Source organism: Metarhizium robertsii (assembly GCF_000187425.2).
Source record: "Metarhizium robertsii ARSEF 23 chromosome Unknown MAA_Scf_3, whole genome shotgun sequence".
NCBI classification, from domain to species: Eukaryota; Fungi; Ascomycota; class Sordariomycetes; order Hypocreales; family Clavicipitaceae; genus Metarhizium; species Metarhizium robertsii.
Genome location: NW_011942171.1, coordinates 4,881,431 through 4,901,282, shown reverse-complemented (window position 1 = coordinate 4,901,282; position 19,852 = coordinate 4,881,431). Strand labels below are relative to the sequence as shown.

The following is a 19,852-nucleotide window of genomic DNA, read 5'->3' as shown; positions in this document are numbered from 1 at the left end:
ACCTTACTTATAAGAGGTTAAAAAAGGTAATATAATATAAAGGAAAAAAGGTTATATAATTAATTAGGTAGGGTTTTTTTTAAGGGTATAAAATTATTTATAATAAGGGTTTAATTATAAAGGCTTAGAGTAATAAAGCTTAATTTAATAATAATTTTATAAAATATTAAAGGTCCTAAATTATTATAAAAAAGGAAGAAAAAGGTAACTACCTTATATATATAAAAGGAATACCTAGGCCTAGGGTTCTTACCCAGGCATATATTCTAGCTATATAACCAATAAGTCTTATATTAGCGTAAAGCCCCTTTATTAGGCTTCACGATCTGTTAGGCCTTTTCCGTGTAACATGCCGTCACTGGCCAACTTGTACTTGCACCCAGCCGCCGAGCAGTACCACCTCGTTTGAGCCAACGGCCGTCTATGAACGGAATTGACGTGACGTTCAAGTCCTGCGTTCTGGCTAAAGGCCCTTGTGCAGCCTCCCACGCCGCACTTGAATGGGCGGGTGTGCTGCTTGAGGTGCCGACTATTTTGACCGTGTCAACGACGGGCTAGAGAGCGCGCAACGCAGAGCAACTTATGTCAGTGACCGCCTGGAAAAGACTTCCCGGCACTCCGGGCACTGGAAGAGACTTGAAAGAGCCGAGTTTTGTTGTAAATGGTGGTCAGATCGCCGTTGCAGATTTTGGAGGGCATTCGCGGGCCTAGATGTTTCTCCCTCTACTTCGTCCTGTCCAGCAGGCTCGACAGGGCTTGACACTGCCTCATTATACTCTTCAAGCGGACCGCCGCTTCCCCGGACCACCCAGCTGGGATCCACATATTGGAGAGATCGGTTTTCGTGATGATGATGTAGTTGATCAGATCCAGATGGCTCCGCTGGAGTTTGAAGGGAAATTAGAGGCCGACCCGGTTAAAAAGGAAAACGGGATAGAAAGAAGCCTGCAGGAGAGTGTCAACGGAGCAGGGAAGACAAATAGGATGGCTGCGCGAAATGCAAAGTCGTCGGGAGGCAACGAATGTACGGTAAGCGGAAACCTGTAAGGACTGTGTGCGGTGAGACCGACAGGGCCGCCCGTGGGAGAAAGAAGAAAGGAAGAAAGGACCAGATGATGGGTGCCGATTCTTGACGGCTTTATATTTATACTTTTCCGGGGCGAGCTTCGCATTGGCTCCCACCCCTCAACGGTATGCCACAAAATCTGCGAGGCGTCCATGGCTTCAAACCGACTCATCGAGCCAATCATCTCCAACTGGCTTCATTGGGGCTTTTCTCAGGTTCGTATGGCAGATGGGTATAAAGAGACAACATTGGGAGACTTGAATTTCTCGAGCTCAGTATCCTTAGTCTTCAATCAACGTCCTGTGTAAATCCCGACTCTTACACGTATAATCCCAAGTCCCCTGATATAAAATCGTTGCACTCGCATCCAACAACTACCAAGAATGTCGTCGGTAATCTTTTGCTGCAGTGAGATCAGGCCCTACCGCCCCCAATATCTTTCTCACGAGGGCATGTTTACTTCTTTCATGTCGTGGGCTGCCTTCCCGAGGCAATCCGCACGGGACTCGACGGGCGAAACAAAGACCGACCTTGTCCACCTCGCGCCCTCTTTTGCCGTTCAGCTCGTCAGGCAGAAAAACTATGGTCCGCTTGAATCCAAAAAGTATTTCATCCCAGTCCAGGGCACTACTGGCGACTTTGTCGAGGTGGTCGAAGATGACTTGATTCAAGCCAATTTCCAGAAACTCAACACGTAGGCATGCCCACAAACACAATTCTTTGGCTGAATTCTGAATAATGGGATCAAGGTACAAGAACTACAAGTGCGAGGTTCACGACAAATTCTACGAGGTCAACATTTATCAGAAGGACCCGGTGAATAAGCATCACTGGCGGGCGACGTTGGCGAGACCGGCTCGTGATATTGACCTAGGCCAATGAGGTGAACATCCCCAAGTAGGACCTGGCACTGTATCGGGTTACTGGATTTTCGTAGTCGTAATAATCTTGTACTCGCAAAGGAGTTGAGGAGAATATGGAGCCCTAATACTGAGGCCCTCGCTGGAAAAACAAATTGTTGGGGTCCGATTACTTTTGATCATGTAAACTACGGGGCCTGGTTATTAACGCTAGTCGAACATCATATGTGCAATTTGTTTGTTTCCCTAGCTGGGAAAGCAAGAATGATGCAGTCGCGTGCTCTATGCATGTCTCTAGCTTGCTTCCTCCTTCTTCACCCTCAGCCTTAGATAGATGATCTGATAATGACTTGGATGTACCAGATGATAGTTGTGTATTCAGCTGTCGTGCAATGATTTCGTTGGGCTGATCTCCTGTGACAAGGGCTCGAAGAGGGCTTGAAGCAATAGCTCATATCAGCTAATAACAGTCTTTGGTATCAAAGGTCCTTGGTTTTCCTCAAGGCCTTGAGGGACCAAATGCGTCTATAAATACAAGAAGTCAGTGAGGGACTTTGCCCTAGGTCTCGTGACCGTAGCCTTTGTGTAACCTTTGACATTGGGCCATTTCCGTGTAACATCGTGGGCTGCAAATACTACGGGACTCGTAATGGGCTGAAATACCCCGAAAGGAGAGTCGTAAAAGTGCAGTAAAAGGATGTGCAGTTGCAGCGAAAAGGTGTTCAGTAAAAGAACAGTGTCGTAACTAAGCGCTTACAAATTTCGGTGCACAGCGCGTTCGCAGAGAGATTAGAAATCATTTGCCGCCGGATGTTCATGGCAAATTTCGCGACGAAAGTTCACTATAAGATGCCATCAGAAGACAAATTACCATATAATGTGTCCTTAGGCCTGACTTACCTTATGTCTTGCGCCCTCAATCCCGACATCAAGTAAGCCTGCCCGACAATAAGTAACCCTATCCCAGAGTCCCAGACTACCGCGGTGCACTCGACCTTGACCCTGAGCACTTCCGGAAGCAAGTCCTCTTTATACTACTAAATATCTCACCGCTAACCGTTAAGATTTAGGCTTATTTTAACGTTATTCAGAATTAAAAGAGATAGATATAATGGGACAAGTTTTGTCGCTCCCGCAGCTGAGTGGAGCAATAACTGACTTGGAAGAAGCCATTAATATAGGTGAACTAGATACAGCCGTCAAGAAGTTGGGAACAGTGACATCGATGGAAGATGGCAGCACAGGGACCCATGAAACTAATAGGCTATAATAACTTAACTACTTTCCCTTCTCACGCTTAAGTATATAATTTTTTCTTGTGCTTTGTCTAGTTTACCCCTAGTTTAGTAATTCCTAAACTCCCGCACTAGAATCGGCTACTAAGAAGCTCCTACTCCAGCTTCCGAGTCTGCTATCACGTTGAGACATTTAAACTCCTCACAAACCACTACATCATGTCAAGCTTTCGTTCCTCAAGGCTCTTTTGGGCAAGCCGCTTGCGGTTTGGTCTCCTGTTGGACCAATCAGAACCTCTAAAACTTATCTGCACTAAACCCTTATTATTCGGGAAAACTTAAGAACTGATGTATTCACAGCCTTCGGCTGAATAGTAATTCTTATAACGGAATAATATTATATGAAAACAGTAGAACAGTTTGATCGGGTCTACCTAGCCAGTTAATGAGATCATTTTTTATAGATAGTAAGAGACTTCGCACAAGCCAGCCCGTCAGGTAAGTCACTCTATAGTTATAAACGCACTTAGGACTGAACGAAGAAGGCCTTGTATTTTGAGTGTCATCTACATATGGCCTCATTCAAGTCTAGCTTGCACCCGCGTGAAATGGGTACTTAACGCTGGGGATGTTAGCTGCTGTACCACGCTTAATAAGGTGATAACACTTACCCCTAGTCTAGAAAGCAAGTCGAAAGTCACACTGGAATCGATTCTTATCCCAGTTACAAGATGATTTTATTATTGCCGCTTGGTTCAAACGGGTTCAAAAAAAAAATCGTCATCAAAAGGAAAGAGACTGCTTGGACTACTAGGAGTATTACCGCCAGGAAAGTCGGGAAGCAAGAGATTGTTCGGAACAAGATCATTCGACACAGAGGGAGCAGGACCGGCCGGATTAGGTGACGAATTTCCGAACTGATGATTGCGAACCTCGAGCGGCGCAGCCGCAACCAGACGAACGAATAAAATGGCTAGGGTGACTGTGAGCTTCATTTTAAAGTGGAGGCTTGATAATAAGATCTTGGTAAGTAGAGAGTAGTAGAAGAAGTTGATAGTAGTGGGATGCAGATATGTATTTCTATCCAAGGCTGTCCTTGGCTTTATATAACTACCTTTTTTTCGAGGAGACTTCGATTCTAGAATTTTGCAGAAACTTGAGGATTACGTATCACGGCAGAGCCATTACTCAATCTCGAAACAGTTCCTAATTAACAAGAAACTGCTATGTAGGCGGAGCTCCCGAATTTTATGCGCAACTCCTGGGAATAGCTTGTTGCTGTAGTGATGAACTCACGATATATTCGGCCGCGTGCACACAATGCATAGTAAGTGAGCGGGAAGCTCCTCATGCCAACAGCATTAGTCGAGACATTAGTGCGGCAGTAGATACTATTCCTGACGTATATGCTACACTAAGCTGACTCGTTGCGAGACCAGTTGACTTCGAATATTAGTAGTACGGTTCGCAGACTTTGAGAAAGTGGATCGATGTGTGTTTCAACAATGCAATAAAGCTTGGTATTGGGAGCGTTACCAGCGTGTGGCGTGGAACTGAAACCGTAAATCCCGGGGCTTGTTGCCTAGGAACCTATTGAACCCTAAAGAGTACACGCTGCCGAAAATGCGCCGTCATCTTCGGTGCCGACGGCGGCGTAGCAACGGTCCCAGGCAATCCGTTTTAAGTCCCTGCTGAAAAGCCATTCGGAATCGACTCAGGTTATCGGAATGTAATATATGTGAAGGTATCAGGGGCACGAACAAGGTCAAGTGCGACTTGAATAAAGCGATTATTCACACGGAGAGTAAGAGATTTGTTTGGAAGCTTTGGAAGCTCTGGCCAAGATACCTGTTAAAAGCGTGCACTACAAGTCGAGGGGAAAACGAATCGCCAACTCATTCACCACCAAGCTTCCACTCGATATATATTCTACCCTATACACTCTATCACATTTATTGCGGTCAGTTAATGCGGTCAATCGGACAAGTTGCCGCCTTGACTATGACCCACTCGACGAGAAACAACGGCACGGAACCGGAACAGGAACAAAGGTCGGAAAACGTTGCCACCGCCGAAGTGGCAACGGAAACCGGGGAAAGCCGCGCCGTGTAAAAGCAAAATAGTCAAGTCGAGTTGAACTTAATTTACACTTTGTGCCAGGAAAAGCCACACGTAATAAGGAACGGTAAACAATAAATAAAAATATAAACACAGCAGCCACAAGGGCCCAAGAAGTTGAGATTCTGAAAGCTCTAAAAAGCTAGTTGTATAATTGCATAGAACGCGACGAGGCGCGTGACCAGCTCCTGAGGCCACGTTACTAGTTGAGATAATGCAGCAACATTACTCCTCCAGCAAGCTAGACCAACTCATGCCAAGATGGAAAACTTATTCCCATCTTTGGGCTATTACTGGTGAACTGAAAGGCTTGGCCCTGCAGTTTTTCTGGGTGAACCTAGTATACGCTTTACTGGCCTGTTTATATAGCCTGCTTAGGTTAACGTCTTTAGACACTTATAAACGCATAAACTTCCCCCTTCTCCCGCATGCGCAATCACGGCAAATCGACACATGAAATAACAAAACGCTGAAGTCAGTGGTCTTAAACCTAGAAAAGAAGATTCGTGCACTAGAATTATTATACGTTGTTATTTCTTAAGTATAAAAAAAAGGCCTCTTCTATTATGTTTGAGACGCCTGTTGGCCTGAGTCGATTCGCATACAAACAAGTCAAGCTGGAATAGGAAGGAGGGATCAAGAGACTGGAATATGCAACGCTCCGGCGCTTCAAAATTCTCGCTCGCTTTGCCTACCCCTTGGATAACTCGTTTGTTGACATCAGGGTCTTGTAGCTCCTATTGATCGGACTTGCTCTCCCATCGAGTCTGTCTGTTGGTAGCCGTGTGTCGCAAATTCAGTATTCATATCATTGAATAATGCTCGATTCAATTAGACTTTCAGGAATATATTAGTAGCATGGCCAACTGCTAGTTGGTTAAATGCGTAATGCGCATAAAATATGACGCTTTTCAACCCGTTTCACATGTAGAGAAAAATGCATACGCTTATTATGCAGTTGTAATCGAGCCGAGAGCCTAGTTTGCCACGTGCTATGTTGCTATTAGCCTTGCGGAATTTCTAAGCGCAGGCGTTGACTTCAGAGGAACTATTCGTTATTAGCCACGAGTAGATATTGCTTCCCTCACTTAAATAGAGGTAGATGTAATAGGGTTCAAAGCCTAGAACAACCTTTCTGTGCTATTTTACAACACCTTGGTAACGTATTGCGCGGCCTCGTACGTAGCCCACTTGCTCGGCTTCATTACGTAAAAAGCCCTCGGTACGCACTCAACACTTTGTTTTTGGAAGACGCTGGAATCTGCTTGTCTCACCTATTACTTGGCAGTTATCGTCCAAGAAAAATGATCAATTGACGCGAGTCAGGCATCAGGCAAAATTACACCCAGCGAATCGGGTCACTGTCGACTCTTGGGGCGCGGAAATGCAAGCGTACCGGCACATGTAGAATGTTCATGCTCCCTAACATATTATCAATGCGCATAAAGCATATATACAAATGAATATAAGTGAAAATATTCACATGGCTTAGCCAATCCTCGACGCAACTATATAAGAGCACTACAGCCCTCGTCGAATCTGCTTTACATCACCACTACCTTCTCTCATCATCGACGAATCCCGAGATAAATTGACGGACGATGGTCGATACAACGAATGCATTGCCCCAGCCGTCCAAGGCGTCGGGGACTGCATGAATGCCAAAAATACTAACAAGACGGTGTTACAATGCCAGGGGGCACAGGTCAAGACGTACATTCAATGCACTCTCCCTGGCGAACCGGGGAAGCCCACGAATGCGCAGGATGCCGAATTTGACGACATCTGGAAAAAGACGTGCTCGGCTCCGTCTGTTAAAGCCATTGAGGAGTGAAGAGGCAGGACGGACTTAGGCAATAAATAAGAGCGTGAACGCAACGATAATAATATGAAGTGCTTGCTTGACAACACTAAGACTCGTGCCGAGAGCGACCTTGTTTACAACACATGCTCCGCTTCGGCCATCGCCGCTGTGAAAGACTGCTTTCTCACCAATAATAAGGCACGCAAGACGCTACTGCAATGCTAGCGGGAACAATGGGATGCCTATCCCGAGTGCGTGAAGAAGAGTGCGTCGCAAAAGCCGGCTGTGACTGGACCAGCGTTGCAAAACTCGACTGTGATTGAAACCGCCGAAGACGAGTGCAGCACGAGCATCCAGCAAGCTTTCACGCGCTGGCCTAGTCTACGGGCATGAATAAAAAGTTGGTGGAAAAGAATCTCGGCTCTTGGGCCTAGACTTTGTGTGTAACAGCTCGAGTTAAACTGGTGGCTCGGCTTGCATTTCGGGCAGAAATGAGTTGCATCGAGATGAAAGAGCTCTTGATTTCTATTTTTTTTTTCTTAGAGAAGTAGTAGTGGCTTAGTTAACTATACACTCGTTTTGTCTTTCCAAGGGTCCTTTTCATACCCGGCCGTGTCTTTTCTTCCTATTGACCTTGTCGTGAACTCTGCTTCCGTTCTTCTTGGGAGCCGGCTTGCAGGTCCTCTTCAAAACCTACTCCTCGACGTCTATGCTGTACAGACTTCCGATTCTCTGGGCCCAACTTGGCCAAGGCGTTTCGATGCTCCGGCTCACTCTGCCCCACGTGTAAGCGAGTGTCAGGCATCTCGACGACGAAGGCTTAGCCACTGGTGACGTTCTCACAATTCGTATGTTTGAGACCCTCGTCGGCCTCGCTCTCTCCTCATCTATTATGAGCTCTGTCTTCTCTACATCCATCGATGGGGCAGTCGAGGGGCTGACTAGAGCTTTGGCGCCTTTAAAAAACGCTTTCAATGCTGTCGAATCCATTGGTGAGTTGACATCACTAGACGTCTCTGCTTCCACCCTGCATTAGATTCTGCGGGTCTACCTCGAGTCCTTCCAGGCCATTTTTGACATCGGTGGGTTGACAATGGTGATCTCGGTGTTTCTTGATGAAATTGAACCGAAGCGAAAGGACCTTGAATCGGTACTTCGAAGACGAGTGGCTCTTGAGGTAAAGGGGGGAGCCCCCCTCGCGTTCAAATTCTCCGACACGCAAGGGAAAATATTTCTATGAAAATAGTAGTGAGACCCACAGAATGAATGGCATGTTGGCGATGCGCTTCGTGTATGTGTTGCTATAGGTAGACCTGATAATGTCTCGGCTAAATGTTTGATGCTGCTCAGCTTTCGATGAATTCTAATTACACAGCTTTACTTTACTCGATTAGTGCTAAATCTGAGCTTGCCATGGTGTGTCTTCTCCTTCAGGATGTGTGAAAATGCTAATAGAAAGCATCAAAACATCGTTCAAGGCAGACAAAAGGGAAAGGACGCATGTCCACAAGTGCTGCTCTCATTGACTCGATAGGCTCTCTATGCCCACCTGGCAAAGGAAACAAGCACTGTGCCACGGTCTTACCCAGAATGTCTTATTCAGTCTTACAAATATAAAAGGCTAGTTCGTTTAGATTTGGATATCTGCCCATTCCCCAGCTTCGACATGTCATGAACGCATACATCCATCTCACCGGTTGGGTCGCATCGCGTCTTCGTCCTGCGTTATGCGTCCCGCAGCATTTCCATTCCGTACTCTGAATAATCTAATTCCAACCATACGGACGACTAAGACATGTCTGTCTAGTGCCTAGTGGGTAGTGGAACGGGGTGGCTGTGTAGAACTAGGATGATGCCTAGGCGCGGAGTAACATGTTTTTCGGTCTAGTTAGCAGTGGATAAACGCTCTTCATAGCATAACTGAGCGCACCTTGGGATGAATGGTTCTATCGAGACCGATCTCCGGGCCACAAATCTTTGGCGGTACGTCCCGCCCGAGGATTGAACCCAGGGACTACATGTTGCAACGAATCGGATGCTAGAGGCTCGGATCATGGCTCCTGGTCCTACGGGAATCTGATCATAATATGGTATGAGCTATTAAATAGCTTCCAAAGAGGGTTAGGCGATATTGTGGCTGCCAGTCGGTGGTACTGGCGGACGACGTTTCAGGTATACTTGGCCCCTGTTGTTTACTATATTAAGACGAAAATTGGGCAAGACGGGTTAAGTGGCCAGTCCACTTAGTTGCCAACAGGTAGACATGTATCTAAAAGATCGACTATAGCAGCGCTCATGTAGCTGTGTGTCAGTTGCCAAAATACGGGTTTCAGTCTCAAGTGCCAACGTAAAGATACACTGCTTCGTATTCTTAACCAAACATTCAATTTAGCTCAGTACGTATCAAGGAGACAAATAACCTGAATTGTGTCAGATTTATCAACTTTCATGTGCAAGACTTGTCAATGACTTGTAAGATAGAGTGGATCAGAGATTTGGGCCATCTATACAGAGTGGCATGTACAATCAATTGATACGCCATGGCAAGGGAGCCAGCTCCTCCCTCTCCGCATATGCGCAGGACTTATATTATCATAAGATTAAAGTGCTATGTGTATCACGCCATATCCCGGTAGTAATGAAAAGTTTTTGTAATATGAAAAGCAAGGTGGGATCGCCACGACCCAAGAGACCAAACGACGCAAACGGTGGGATATTGGGCAACGGGCATCTATTGCTACATCATTTTGCCTGGCTCGGCGTATGAACCCGATATCCTTTGTGGTGAGACTGAATTTCAAATATATAAAGCGTAGATGTTGCCCGGTTCTATGATAGCTTTACCAGACATCCCATTATAACATTATCTTGTCTGTATCAAGGACAACATAGACAACACACAGAAAGCCTCAAGTCATCTTGATCGCCTTGTTGATCAGCGGGCAACGTGCTTGCACCGCCGAAAAAAACGCAATGCCTCGCATCAGTACAGCCACGGCGATCTTGTCTCTGGGTAGAAATGATCCATCTGAAATTATCTGACCATGTTGTTTGTCTACGCTAATACGAGACCAGGACTTGCAAGCGTCAGCCGGGCCCTGAACCCCGTCATTCTCGCCGACACAAACCGTGACGGCAAAGTTGATGTGGAAGGCAGCACTGATCTTGCCGGAAAAGAAACTTGGACTGAGCAGACCGGTGCTCTGTTTCTGGCCAACATCGTAGATACGAACCGGCGCTGCTCTGACAAGATCATTACCAGTTTCGATGTCGGAGACGGTCCTGATCCTTCTACGCCCAACCAAGAACTAGACAAATGCCATGACGCTGCCGATAATGTGCTGCGCAATTCCAAGTATCTGGCTGCCCTGAAAACTGCACCCATGGCAGATGTGAGCAGCTCGGCTACCGGGTCCATTGCCGTGCTGGGAGAAGCAGCCGCCGAAAAGGTCCGCGTTTTCCACAAGTCGGGCAATGACTGGTTATACGTGGCCGCCAACTACACCTTCGCCGCCGACGAAATCAAGAAGGGCCTGGAACTTGGCATTGACGCCCGCGACGTTCGCCGCCCGGGTGTCTGGGACGGCAGAGCTACTGTACAGTTCAGCGTCAGTGACGGTGCCGAGACGGCCAAGGACTCGGTGGCTCTCCGGGTTGCTCCCGTCTTGACGCACCACCATCTGCAACAGGCCAGGGAGATCATTACCATGAGGCCCACGGAGAAGGGCCTAGGAGCCAGGTTTGCCAAGGAGCTGCAGGACCACATAACAAAGGCCGGTATTCAGAAACCACTACGGCTGGTTGGGGCGGACCAGTTTCCCCAGGACCATTTCGAAGCTGGATATACCAGTATTCCCGGGCCAGATGGACCTGTCACGCTGGGAGTTATGATCCGGTCCGCCATCAATAACACCGAGGGAAGAATCGCCTTCTCCGATATGCGATCCGACTCCGTTGGAGCCGTCCAGTTCCTCCAAATCGACAACCATGACAGTGATGTAGATCACACGGGCAATCTGGAGACTATTCCTCCCCATTCGCACAACGGCAAGTCGTATCCAGCTGGACGTGTAATCATGGGGTCGCGAGGCGGGCAAAAGGCCAACATCATCAAGCTCCTAGAGGCCCAGGAGATGCAGAAGCCCGTGGACATTGACACAACTTGGCTGTACATCGGCCACACAGACGAGTTTATGCAGTTCGTCCCCGCCGACAACGAGCGCGGCTGGGCCATGATGGTGGACGACCCCCTCGCCGGCCTTGATCTCCTCGTAAAGGCTCAAAAGGCAGGCCACGGCAATGTCCGGGCCCTGTCGAGGCCGAGCTTCCCTACCGACAGCGCCGATAGCCGGAAGCCAGATGATGTCAGTCTTCCGGCCATGACCATCGACGCCGTGCTCAGCCGGGCCAACTTTTCCCGGGCCCAGGAGTACGCCGCGTGGAACATTGAGCGAAACATCAACATTGTAAAGCAAGAGGTTGGACTCGACGATGGCGAAATCTTTCGCGTGCCGGCGCTGTACTACAACGAAGCCATGGCCGGCCCAAGACCGTACCAGCCCAAAAAGTACCTGCCGGAGCCGGGCCAGGAGGAAGAACACATCAAGGACCGCGACCACGCCTTCCAGGTATATGCATTCTACCCCGGCGCCGTCAATGGCATAGTCCTCAGAAAGGGAAAGTACTTGTCCGCCAACGTATGGGGGCCCGTCATTGACGGCAAGGACATTCTCAAAGAGGCTGTCAATGCGGCATATGCCAAGGCCAACATGACGGTGGACTATATCGACGACTGGTTCTCGCACCACGAGGGTGTCGGCGAGATACACTGCGGCTCAAACGCCATTCGCGATACTGATTTTCCCTGGTGGTAACGTGCAAATCAGGTCCAACTAGCACCGGGGACTATATGTCCCATCCATAGCTTCCGCCATGACGACAGTGTCACTCATCTAAGACGGCTGGAAAGGTTTCTTTCTACAGTACATATTTACTTTAGGCGAGTCAGAGGCCGCTGCCTCTCAATACAAGTGATGTCTTCGCTCAACCGCCGTCTTTGCACAACTCTTTCCCATGCCGTGCTCCGTACTTCCGCAGAGGGAAACTTGGCCTCGCGTGGGATCTCAAGGAACCCCTTACGCTATTAGAAACAACCCCATCCACCCCATGTAAACTTCAAGCTCTGCCGTAATTATTGGTGCCTTTCTGGTCTCATCGTCTCCAATGCAGCGGGTCTCAACGGGCTGTGCAAACGGACCACACCGAGTCCAAAGGAGGCGCAGCATTATTACGATTGCCTCTGGAAGCATATGACTTATGAGGAGGAGCCCATCTGTCCCATTTCTGCGGGTAGCAGCCAAATATAGCATAACTTAGGAGCCCCTTAAGAAAGGGAAAGGAGGCCCGTCATGACTCATATTGGTATCTCGTCTTCTGCGCCCCTGTGGTCCTGTAAGTGGAAATTGGGAACCTCGAGGCTAAAGACAACACCAGACGCGTATCAAATAACTTGACTGCACTCGACATGTGGTGCATTTTGTCCGCGGCATTATTTGGCAGGCACGTACCGTCCCTTCGACCTGACGAGAGCTCGCAAGGGACCGAGACCTAGTTGAGGCCTTTGGCTTCAAGAGTCGCTTGCTCATCGCTGCTGTGTATAAATAACGGCCATATGCCCTCGGAGACATGAGAAGGCCAATGATTAGTCGCTAAATACGGATATAGTTCCAAGCCCTTGTCAAGGGAGACAGAGACTAGGGTCTCAGTGTTAAATAGAACGTATTCTAGAGGCATATTCAAGACGCTTCCCACAAGCCTCCTTGTGGCTACTAGCACCGAAACACCCCTGTTTGCCTTGTCCAATGCCTGGTGAAAGGTACCAAAGGCGTAGACGAGTTCCACGGCGTGATGGGCAATGCCCTGCTCGGGGCCCGGAAAGGGATTACGAAACTCGACACAGTAACATGGAACACCCAGGCGGTTCGGGTCCTGGCCAGAGAGTAGAGCTTGCTTCCTGCGATGAGTTTTGAAGAATTCACCTGCATGACATGCTTTATATATCATGGTAGTAATAAAATTAACCCGGGTGAGCGCCTCGAAAAACGCTTCATCAGACGATGTGGGCAGGATATTATATGCTTGAAGAGCGTTTTCAGCTGCAGACTTCGAGGTATGGCCCCATGTGAAAAGAGCGTGAAATTTGGCATAAACCACATGCAGCTGGCCTAACGAATAGAGCTAATAATCTCGTCGGCGGTCGTGCCGAGCGCGATTTGTTTTTTGTCGCCTGTCGCCTCGACTTGATTGTCTCTCTCGCCATCGCCAAGGTGGATGGAAACCTCACAGCACATATCTTGTCTCATGCTGAATACGGTAATGTAAAACGCATCATAATGCTGGGGCAACATACCCCATGGTGGATTCGTGGCAGCGCCATGCGCGAGGCCTCGGCCATGGATCCAGATGAGCACCAGCAACTTGGTCGTCTCGGCGTCGATGTCGTGCTTTGCGAGACTACAACCAAACTGGTTGGAGAATTTCTTGCCCGACTACTGCAAGTAGCTCACCTTTGCGGAGAAAACCCCCGGCGACCAGGTATAGTTGTTTACAACGGCAGACCCTTGATATCGCATACCTGCCTTGGCTAACAAGGTAGCCAGAGGACCAAGTGTTTTAGTTGACACTAGCAGTTTAACTAGAAATAAACAGTATTCTCTATGCCTGCCTCGCTGACACGCTATATTGAAATCAATGAGTCGCCAAGCCAATGCAAGCCGTCCTGTTAGCCAACAAGGACATACAAGTGCAATCAAGACCACGACGCACGAAGCATTCGGCCAGCAAACACGACTTCAAAACAAGGTTATATGGCCGGAGTATGGCCGAAGCATCAGGAAGCGAGCAGAGCCTCGAAAGCAAATCTAATGCAACATCATTGAAACCCATCCTCGTAGCAGTTGAACTCCGCCCTTGCCCTACCAAAAACCAACGCAACGCAACGCATATGCAATGCTCGCCCAAATACCGCAAGCCCCATCTCATGCTCAATTCTCTATTGCCCCGAATCTCGCCGACAAAATCTGACTCAATTCAGCTAATTTGACTGGCTTGGTCAAAAACAAATCGATCCCGCTTGTAAATGCCTCCTGCTGCGCATCCGCACTCGCCAACCCCGTCAGCGCAAAGATTGTACACCGATGCAAACCCTTTTCCATCTCCGTGCTTCGTATATGCCGCGTTGCTTCGAAGCCATCCATCACCGGCATGGAAATGTCCATGAAAACACACTTGTAGAGACCGTTTCCTTCGCGGAATAAGTCGACGGCTTGTTGGCCGTTTGTGGCGGTGCGGTAGGGTAGTCGAAGTTTCTTCATGTAAGTGATGAGGATTTTGAGGTTGATGGGGTTGTCGTCGACGAGTAGGAAGCTTGTGCCTGGTTGGTTGGAGTCGATGTCGGATGTGGTTGAGTCGGGGTATATGGCTGCGAGGGGGGTGGATCGACGTACTCGTTCAGGCAGCGAGATGTCATGAAACGAGTTTGGGATAACCGAATCGGGTATTCCGTCAGCGTGGTGCGAGTTTGTTTCCGGCACGGCGACCGTTGCGTTGGTTGGGCGAGGGCCGTCTTCGTCTTCGGGGGTTTGAGCCGCCGACAAGGGGTTGAGAGTTGCTTGGTAAGTTGTCCATCGCTTGAATGTCAGTGATAGGACTTTGGCCAGTTTTCGAGGACCAACACTAAACATCATGTCAGCACTTTGTAATCGTCTTTTTTTTTTTTGGAGTAGGCTGAGGCTTACGGCTGGGCGCTAAACTCCCACAATTGGTCGTTGGGTCTGCGCTTGAATATTTTGTTCTCTGCCAGGTCGCGAGCGGACACCGCGTTCCTGCAAATGACCACTGCGGGAGGTGAAGAGGCGTTTCGCTGGGTATGGATATGAGAATTCAGGTGCAAATACGTCTCGTCGCATAGCAACAAATCTGGTATAAAAGTATTGCTTTGAGATGGATCTACCACCTGCATTTGCAGCCAATCTCGGCATATATTCGCAATTCCCTCGCGTTCAACAACATTCGTTCCAAACACACCGTCGTCACTATCAACGGATGGCGTATCACGGAAGCCCAAAAGAAGCACTCGTAAGCCCTTCAAATCGTTCTTTTGAGACTCAAATTCGTGACCGGGATTCTGCAGCCTTGGAGTTGCGGTTTCTGGCACCACGGGAGAAAGTGGTATTGTGACGGATACACTGGTTCCTTTGTCAACCACGCTCTGTATTGAGATGGACCCCTTGAGTGCCGTCACAATTCTTTCCACAAAACTGAGGCCGAGGCCCATTCCTGGCTTGAGGCCGTCCTCTTGGATAAACGGAGTGAAGATGTCGTTCTCGAGATACGATTTGCCAATTCCACAGCCAGAATCTGTTACTGTTAGTCGCACATAGGTGCCCTCTTGCTCCCCAACAGCTGGTGATATCTGCGGCTGGTCCAGAGAAATCTTGACAAATCCCTTGGTCGTGAACTTGAGCGAATTGCCAACCAAATTCATAACGACCCGACGCAATGCACCTGGTTGTGTGTAGAATTCCCACGAAGCGTTGGGTTCAATGTCGACGCATATCGTAGAGATGTCAGATTCCTTTTGTGCCGCCAAGCAGTCAACCAACTCATTTGGCTGCATTGCTTCTGAGCCGGCTGGATTTCCGGTTTGTGCCACGTTTGACCCCAGCGTCCGGAGCTGAAAAATACGTCCTGCGTAGACACTTTCCACAACTTCCTCCACGATCAAGTCCACACTGACGCGTGACACTATGCTCATCATGCCTGATTCAATAGTTGCCATTTTCCCCGACCGTAATCCTCGTTCTTCTACGTCGCCATTGTCTTGCGGTACGGATGTCGGCGAGAGAAAGTTATTGACTCCGCTCCAGTCCAACAGATGGTCGACAGTGTCAAGCAGAGTACGGCTGCAAGTCTCCATAGAGTGCAGCAGGTCTCCTTGGAATGCATCCAAAGCAGTATCATGGAGTAGTTCGGCACCGAGAATGATGCCGTGGAGAGGTGAACGCAGTTCGTGAGATATGGAGCTCAACACATCCATTTTGGATTGTTCCACCACCTTGGAGTCTATCCGGAACACCTCTGCCATGATGACAGTGCCAAAAGCCAAAAGATAGCTTAATTCTCCCTCCACGGACAAGACGCGTGACGCTTTCTTGGTGTATGCGAAACCACCAGCATACCACCGGCGTTTTTGGGGGTCCCAAAGAGGGAAAAAGGCAACGTTCCGGGCCCCAGGTAGCAAGTCTCTCACAAAATCCTCCATGTCGTATTCGGATTTCATTGATTCTGACGACTTCGCCTTTTGAAGGTCCAGATGCAATCCTAATGGTTGCCGGGGAATGTCCAAGACAGGCTGCGTTCCTTCATCAGAAATAGCTGTTGTATCATTTGGTGTGTTGAGTTCGTTCAATGTGACGATGGTGCCTCTGGGGTACTTCTTCAAATAGTCGCCCAATGCATGTTCGGGGAGCTGCTTGTAGCATTGCTCCTGATCGTGCCCATCAATGCTGGAAGAGTATGACGTGGAGAACCCGAGAACCTTGCAGCACGAGCAGTTATTCAGAGCTCCAGCTGCATAATGCATACTGGTGGCGGATGCACGACGCTCACCATCACGACTTCCCGCGATTCCACCGACAGTAGCTCGTCCGCCAAAGGATGAGATTCCAGCATCCAAGAATAGCACGCCGTCGGCTTCGATTGATTCACGTATAATCTTTGCCGCCTTGGAGAAGATGTGCTTTGCAGATTTGGTAGAAGCATCGTTGACATGGCTCTTCTTGTCCTTACTAGCTGATGCTTGAGTTGTTGGATCTACATCCCATTAGTGCATGCCATCAGCAGCACAGCATACATCAGAGTTTCCAAATGAGCACTCACCTTCTTCTGCGTCACCAGCATTAGTATCAGCCCGATCTTCCGCTTCATCGGCACAAGGCGCAACCTGCCACCCCGAGGTCGTTGACTTGCCCTGTACGAAGCTCCCAACACCCTTCACCATCCTATCAGCCCTCCTTTGACCATCTCTAAACCTTCGCGTCTCTAAATATCCCATAATCGTTCGCGAAATGTCCTGCATGATCGGAGAAATATTGGGGTCCTCTCCCTCCCGGCCGTCCATATCCAACACGCTAAAAACACCGATATATATTCCCTTTGGAGTCCTTAGCGGAACACCAGCATAAAACTTGTAAGGTGGCCAACATGGCAAAGCGGTTACCCCCTCCATGAACGGGTGGTTTTCCAGGTCACCTATAACAGTCACAGGAAGTTCCGGATAAGGCTCCTGGCCACACTTTATCCGCTCATGAGTAGCCCCCGGGGCCAAAGACGTAAGAACATGGTCGCAAATACTACTTGAGCGAGGTAGGGAGGTGCCCCAAAGCAAGAGTTGCGCCTCGAGTCCATCCCGCCCGCTAGGCTGCTGAGCAGCGCTGCTACCTGGTGAGAGCGGAGTCGTAGGCGTAGCCTCGGCGACAATATACTGATGCTGCCTATCGAAGAGCGAAACAAAGGCACGGCAAGCGTTGAGACGGTGCACGCCCAATTCTGCAAAGGCAGTCAAGGATGGGTCGGGAGTAAGTTGTGAGGGGAAGATTGGCGCCTCGTCCGGGTTGGGAAACAGTTGGTTGATCAAAGACGAGTCGTATCTATACTCAAGAGGCTGTTAGCACGCGAATTATCAGTAGCTACGTTGAAACTGCCGCATGGAAAATGTACCGAAACGTCTCGCGCTCACGGGCTTCCTCGGCTACGACGTTGGCGGCCATGGCTGCCTCCAATGACGCGACACCTCAGTCGTCAAGGCGAGGAGAGGCGAAATATCATGACAGAATTGCCTGCGGCGCACTGAGGTTTGGCCTTTGCAGCGACCGTGGTGAGAAGTTTTGCGCTTAAGCGTACGGAGCTTGCGGAAGCATATGGGTGGAAAAGCTACCAACGGTCGAAAGAGATGAAATTCCAATATTCTTTTCTCAGCCCGGTGTCGTCTGCCCCACCAAATTTTGACAGTGCGACACCAGCTGGTCAAGAGAGGACATTTGACGACAAGAGGGGAGACGGGCTGGCGGACTAAGTGGAGTCAGGGTCCCTCCATCAGAGCTGACCTAGGACTAGGTCTCTAATGTGGCGGACTATGGCAGCAAGGACCTCGAGGCCTGAACCTTTCAGGATAACGCCACCGGCAGATCTAGATTGCGGTTGATGCATGGGGCATGCGAGGAAGCCCATCAACTCATTCTCACACTTTTGAAAGATGTCTCTCCATAACAGCCGAGTCTGCTCGTGCGATATTTACCTCCGACCCATTACTGGTGTTGCGCTTCGCGAGTTTTAATCCAAATCCTACATTCTAATTTCATAGCCTGGCCTGTTCTCTTGAACCACAACAATCAATCACTATATAGTTACGAAGATGGGTATAATCCAAAAGAGATGAAGAAATAGAATACATTTGGCATCGAGCCTCAATGCAAGGGTTTACCCAAGAAAATGAAACAAATCAGCCAATGTAACACGCCGAAACCAATTTTGTATCCTTGTATCTCCAGTCTTCGATCTCCAGCCTCCATGTCATTATCGGCTAGATACTGGTTAACTAGCAAGACGAGGGCTGCTTCGGTGCGTCTTTCGCGGCGCGAATTCTTCCCCGTCGCTTCGCATATATTAAGCCACACACATTGCACAGAGTCCCAGGGCCAGCTGGGCCATTTCGCCATTTCGGTGTTTGGTCGGTCAAGCATGTCCGGCAGCAGGCAATGCTTCGCTGTCGCTTTGCGGGAATTCGTGGGCCCGGGCTTGAATCTTCGCTCCTCCTTCTCCTGGGGCATGTATTCTCCAAAGGGTGCGGCTGATGATATTGGCTTTCTCCAGGACTAATGGGCTCTTCTTGTATGCTTTCGCTCTCTGTTGGGATCGCATTCTGATTTCGAAGGGCAAAAATTTTGTCAACGTTGTTTCCTATGTTTTGAGACAGTTCCAGAATCGCGTAAAGGTCATCTTCGCTGACCCTTTCACCAGCCGCCCCGTGTTCCTTGGGGAAGTGGCCAATGTGCCACGCTAGGAGTCCGACGTCGAGCTTGATCTGGTTGACGAGGTCATTATGATGGGCTTAAGAGGACAGGAAGAAAAAAATAGCGAGCACTTACTGTATCAAAGCTTTCGCCTAGTCTGAGGTCGTTCAGAGAAAACTTGACACCAGCCGGCTTGGAAGACCCGTTGAGCGGGGCATCGCAGTCTCGCTGGGGACTTCCATGATGGCACAATGCCTGCTCGCCGGCCGTGTTAGAGGCGACAACAGACATGTACGGTTGGGCGCTTCGAGGGAGATAAAAAGGAGATATGAAGTCAATTTATCGGTCGAGTATTGCAAGGCAAGCCACCTCGAATTGACACTGGTAACGAGACGGCATGGGGAGTTGTTCAGCGAGGGAGGACTCGGGCAGGGCGGAGGAGCTGGCAGTTTTGGGAGTCGCCACGGAGAAAGGGGTAGAAGCGATGTGTTGTAGAATGACAAGATCCCAGAGGAAAAAGAAAAGATGCTCAGCACGGGAAATAAGCAGATGGGCAGAGCTTTGATGGCAAATGTGGAATTCTGATAATGGATGTGAATGGGAAAAGAGAGAAAGGCCCATAGTTTGTGGAGGTGGAGAGCAAAGGTCCAAATGTCCGATGTCACTTCAAGTCCGGTCAATGGTCCACTTGGATGCTG

The 19,852-nt window shown here is 49.0% G+C and overlaps 5 protein-coding genes across 5 annotated transcripts; 3 read left to right on the top strand and 2 right to left on the bottom strand.

Annotated features, from left to right (window-relative positions):
- Window positions 1-711: 711 nt before the first annotated feature.
- Window positions 712-1,047, top strand: MAA_11017 (uncharacterized protein; the record flags this gene model as incomplete). The annotated part of the gene is made up of 1 exon (XM_011412962.1): window positions 712-1,047. One exon carries the CDS (start codon window positions 712-714, stop codon window positions 1,045-1,047), a length of 336 nt encoding a protein of 111 aa, XP_011411264.1.
- A 402-nt stretch (window positions 1,048-1,449) lies between these two features.
- MAA_10094 (MFS multidrug transporter) lies at window positions 1,450-1,948 on the top strand (the record flags this gene model as incomplete). The annotated part of the gene is made up of 2 exons (XM_007828092.2): window positions 1,450-1,760; window positions 1,816-1,948. The coding sequence occupies 2 exons, from the start codon at window positions 1,450-1,452 to the stop codon at window positions 1,946-1,948; spliced, it is 444 nt and encodes a 147-aa protein (XP_007826283.2).
- An 8,179-nt stretch (window positions 1,949-10,127) lies between these two features.
- On the top strand, window positions 10,128-11,957 carry MAA_10093 (protein-arginine deiminase type-4; the record flags this gene model as incomplete). Its single annotated transcript, XM_007828091.1, has 1 exon — window positions 10,128-11,957. One exon carries the CDS (start codon window positions 10,128-10,130, stop codon window positions 11,955-11,957), a length of 1,830 nt encoding a protein of 609 aa, XP_007826282.1.
- A 2,169-nt stretch (window positions 11,958-14,126) lies between these two features.
- Window positions 14,127-17,912, bottom strand: MAA_10092 (hsp90-like protein; the record flags this gene model as incomplete). Its single annotated transcript, XM_007828090.2, has 4 exons — window positions 14,127-14,817; window positions 14,880-16,956; window positions 17,023-17,792; window positions 17,863-17,912. The coding sequence occupies 4 exons, from the start codon at window positions 17,910-17,912 to the stop codon at window positions 14,127-14,129; spliced, it is 3,588 nt and encodes a 1,195-aa protein (XP_007826281.2).
- Window positions 17,913-18,739: 827 nt separating this feature from the next.
- Window positions 18,740-19,445, bottom strand: MAA_10091 (Zinc finger, GATA-type; the record flags this gene model as incomplete). Its single annotated transcript, XM_007828089.1, has 2 exons — window positions 18,740-19,225; window positions 19,290-19,445. 2 exons carry the CDS (start codon window positions 19,443-19,445, stop codon window positions 18,740-18,742), a joined length of 642 nt encoding a protein of 213 aa, XP_007826280.1.
- Between the last annotated feature and the right edge of the window lie 407 nt (window positions 19,446-19,852).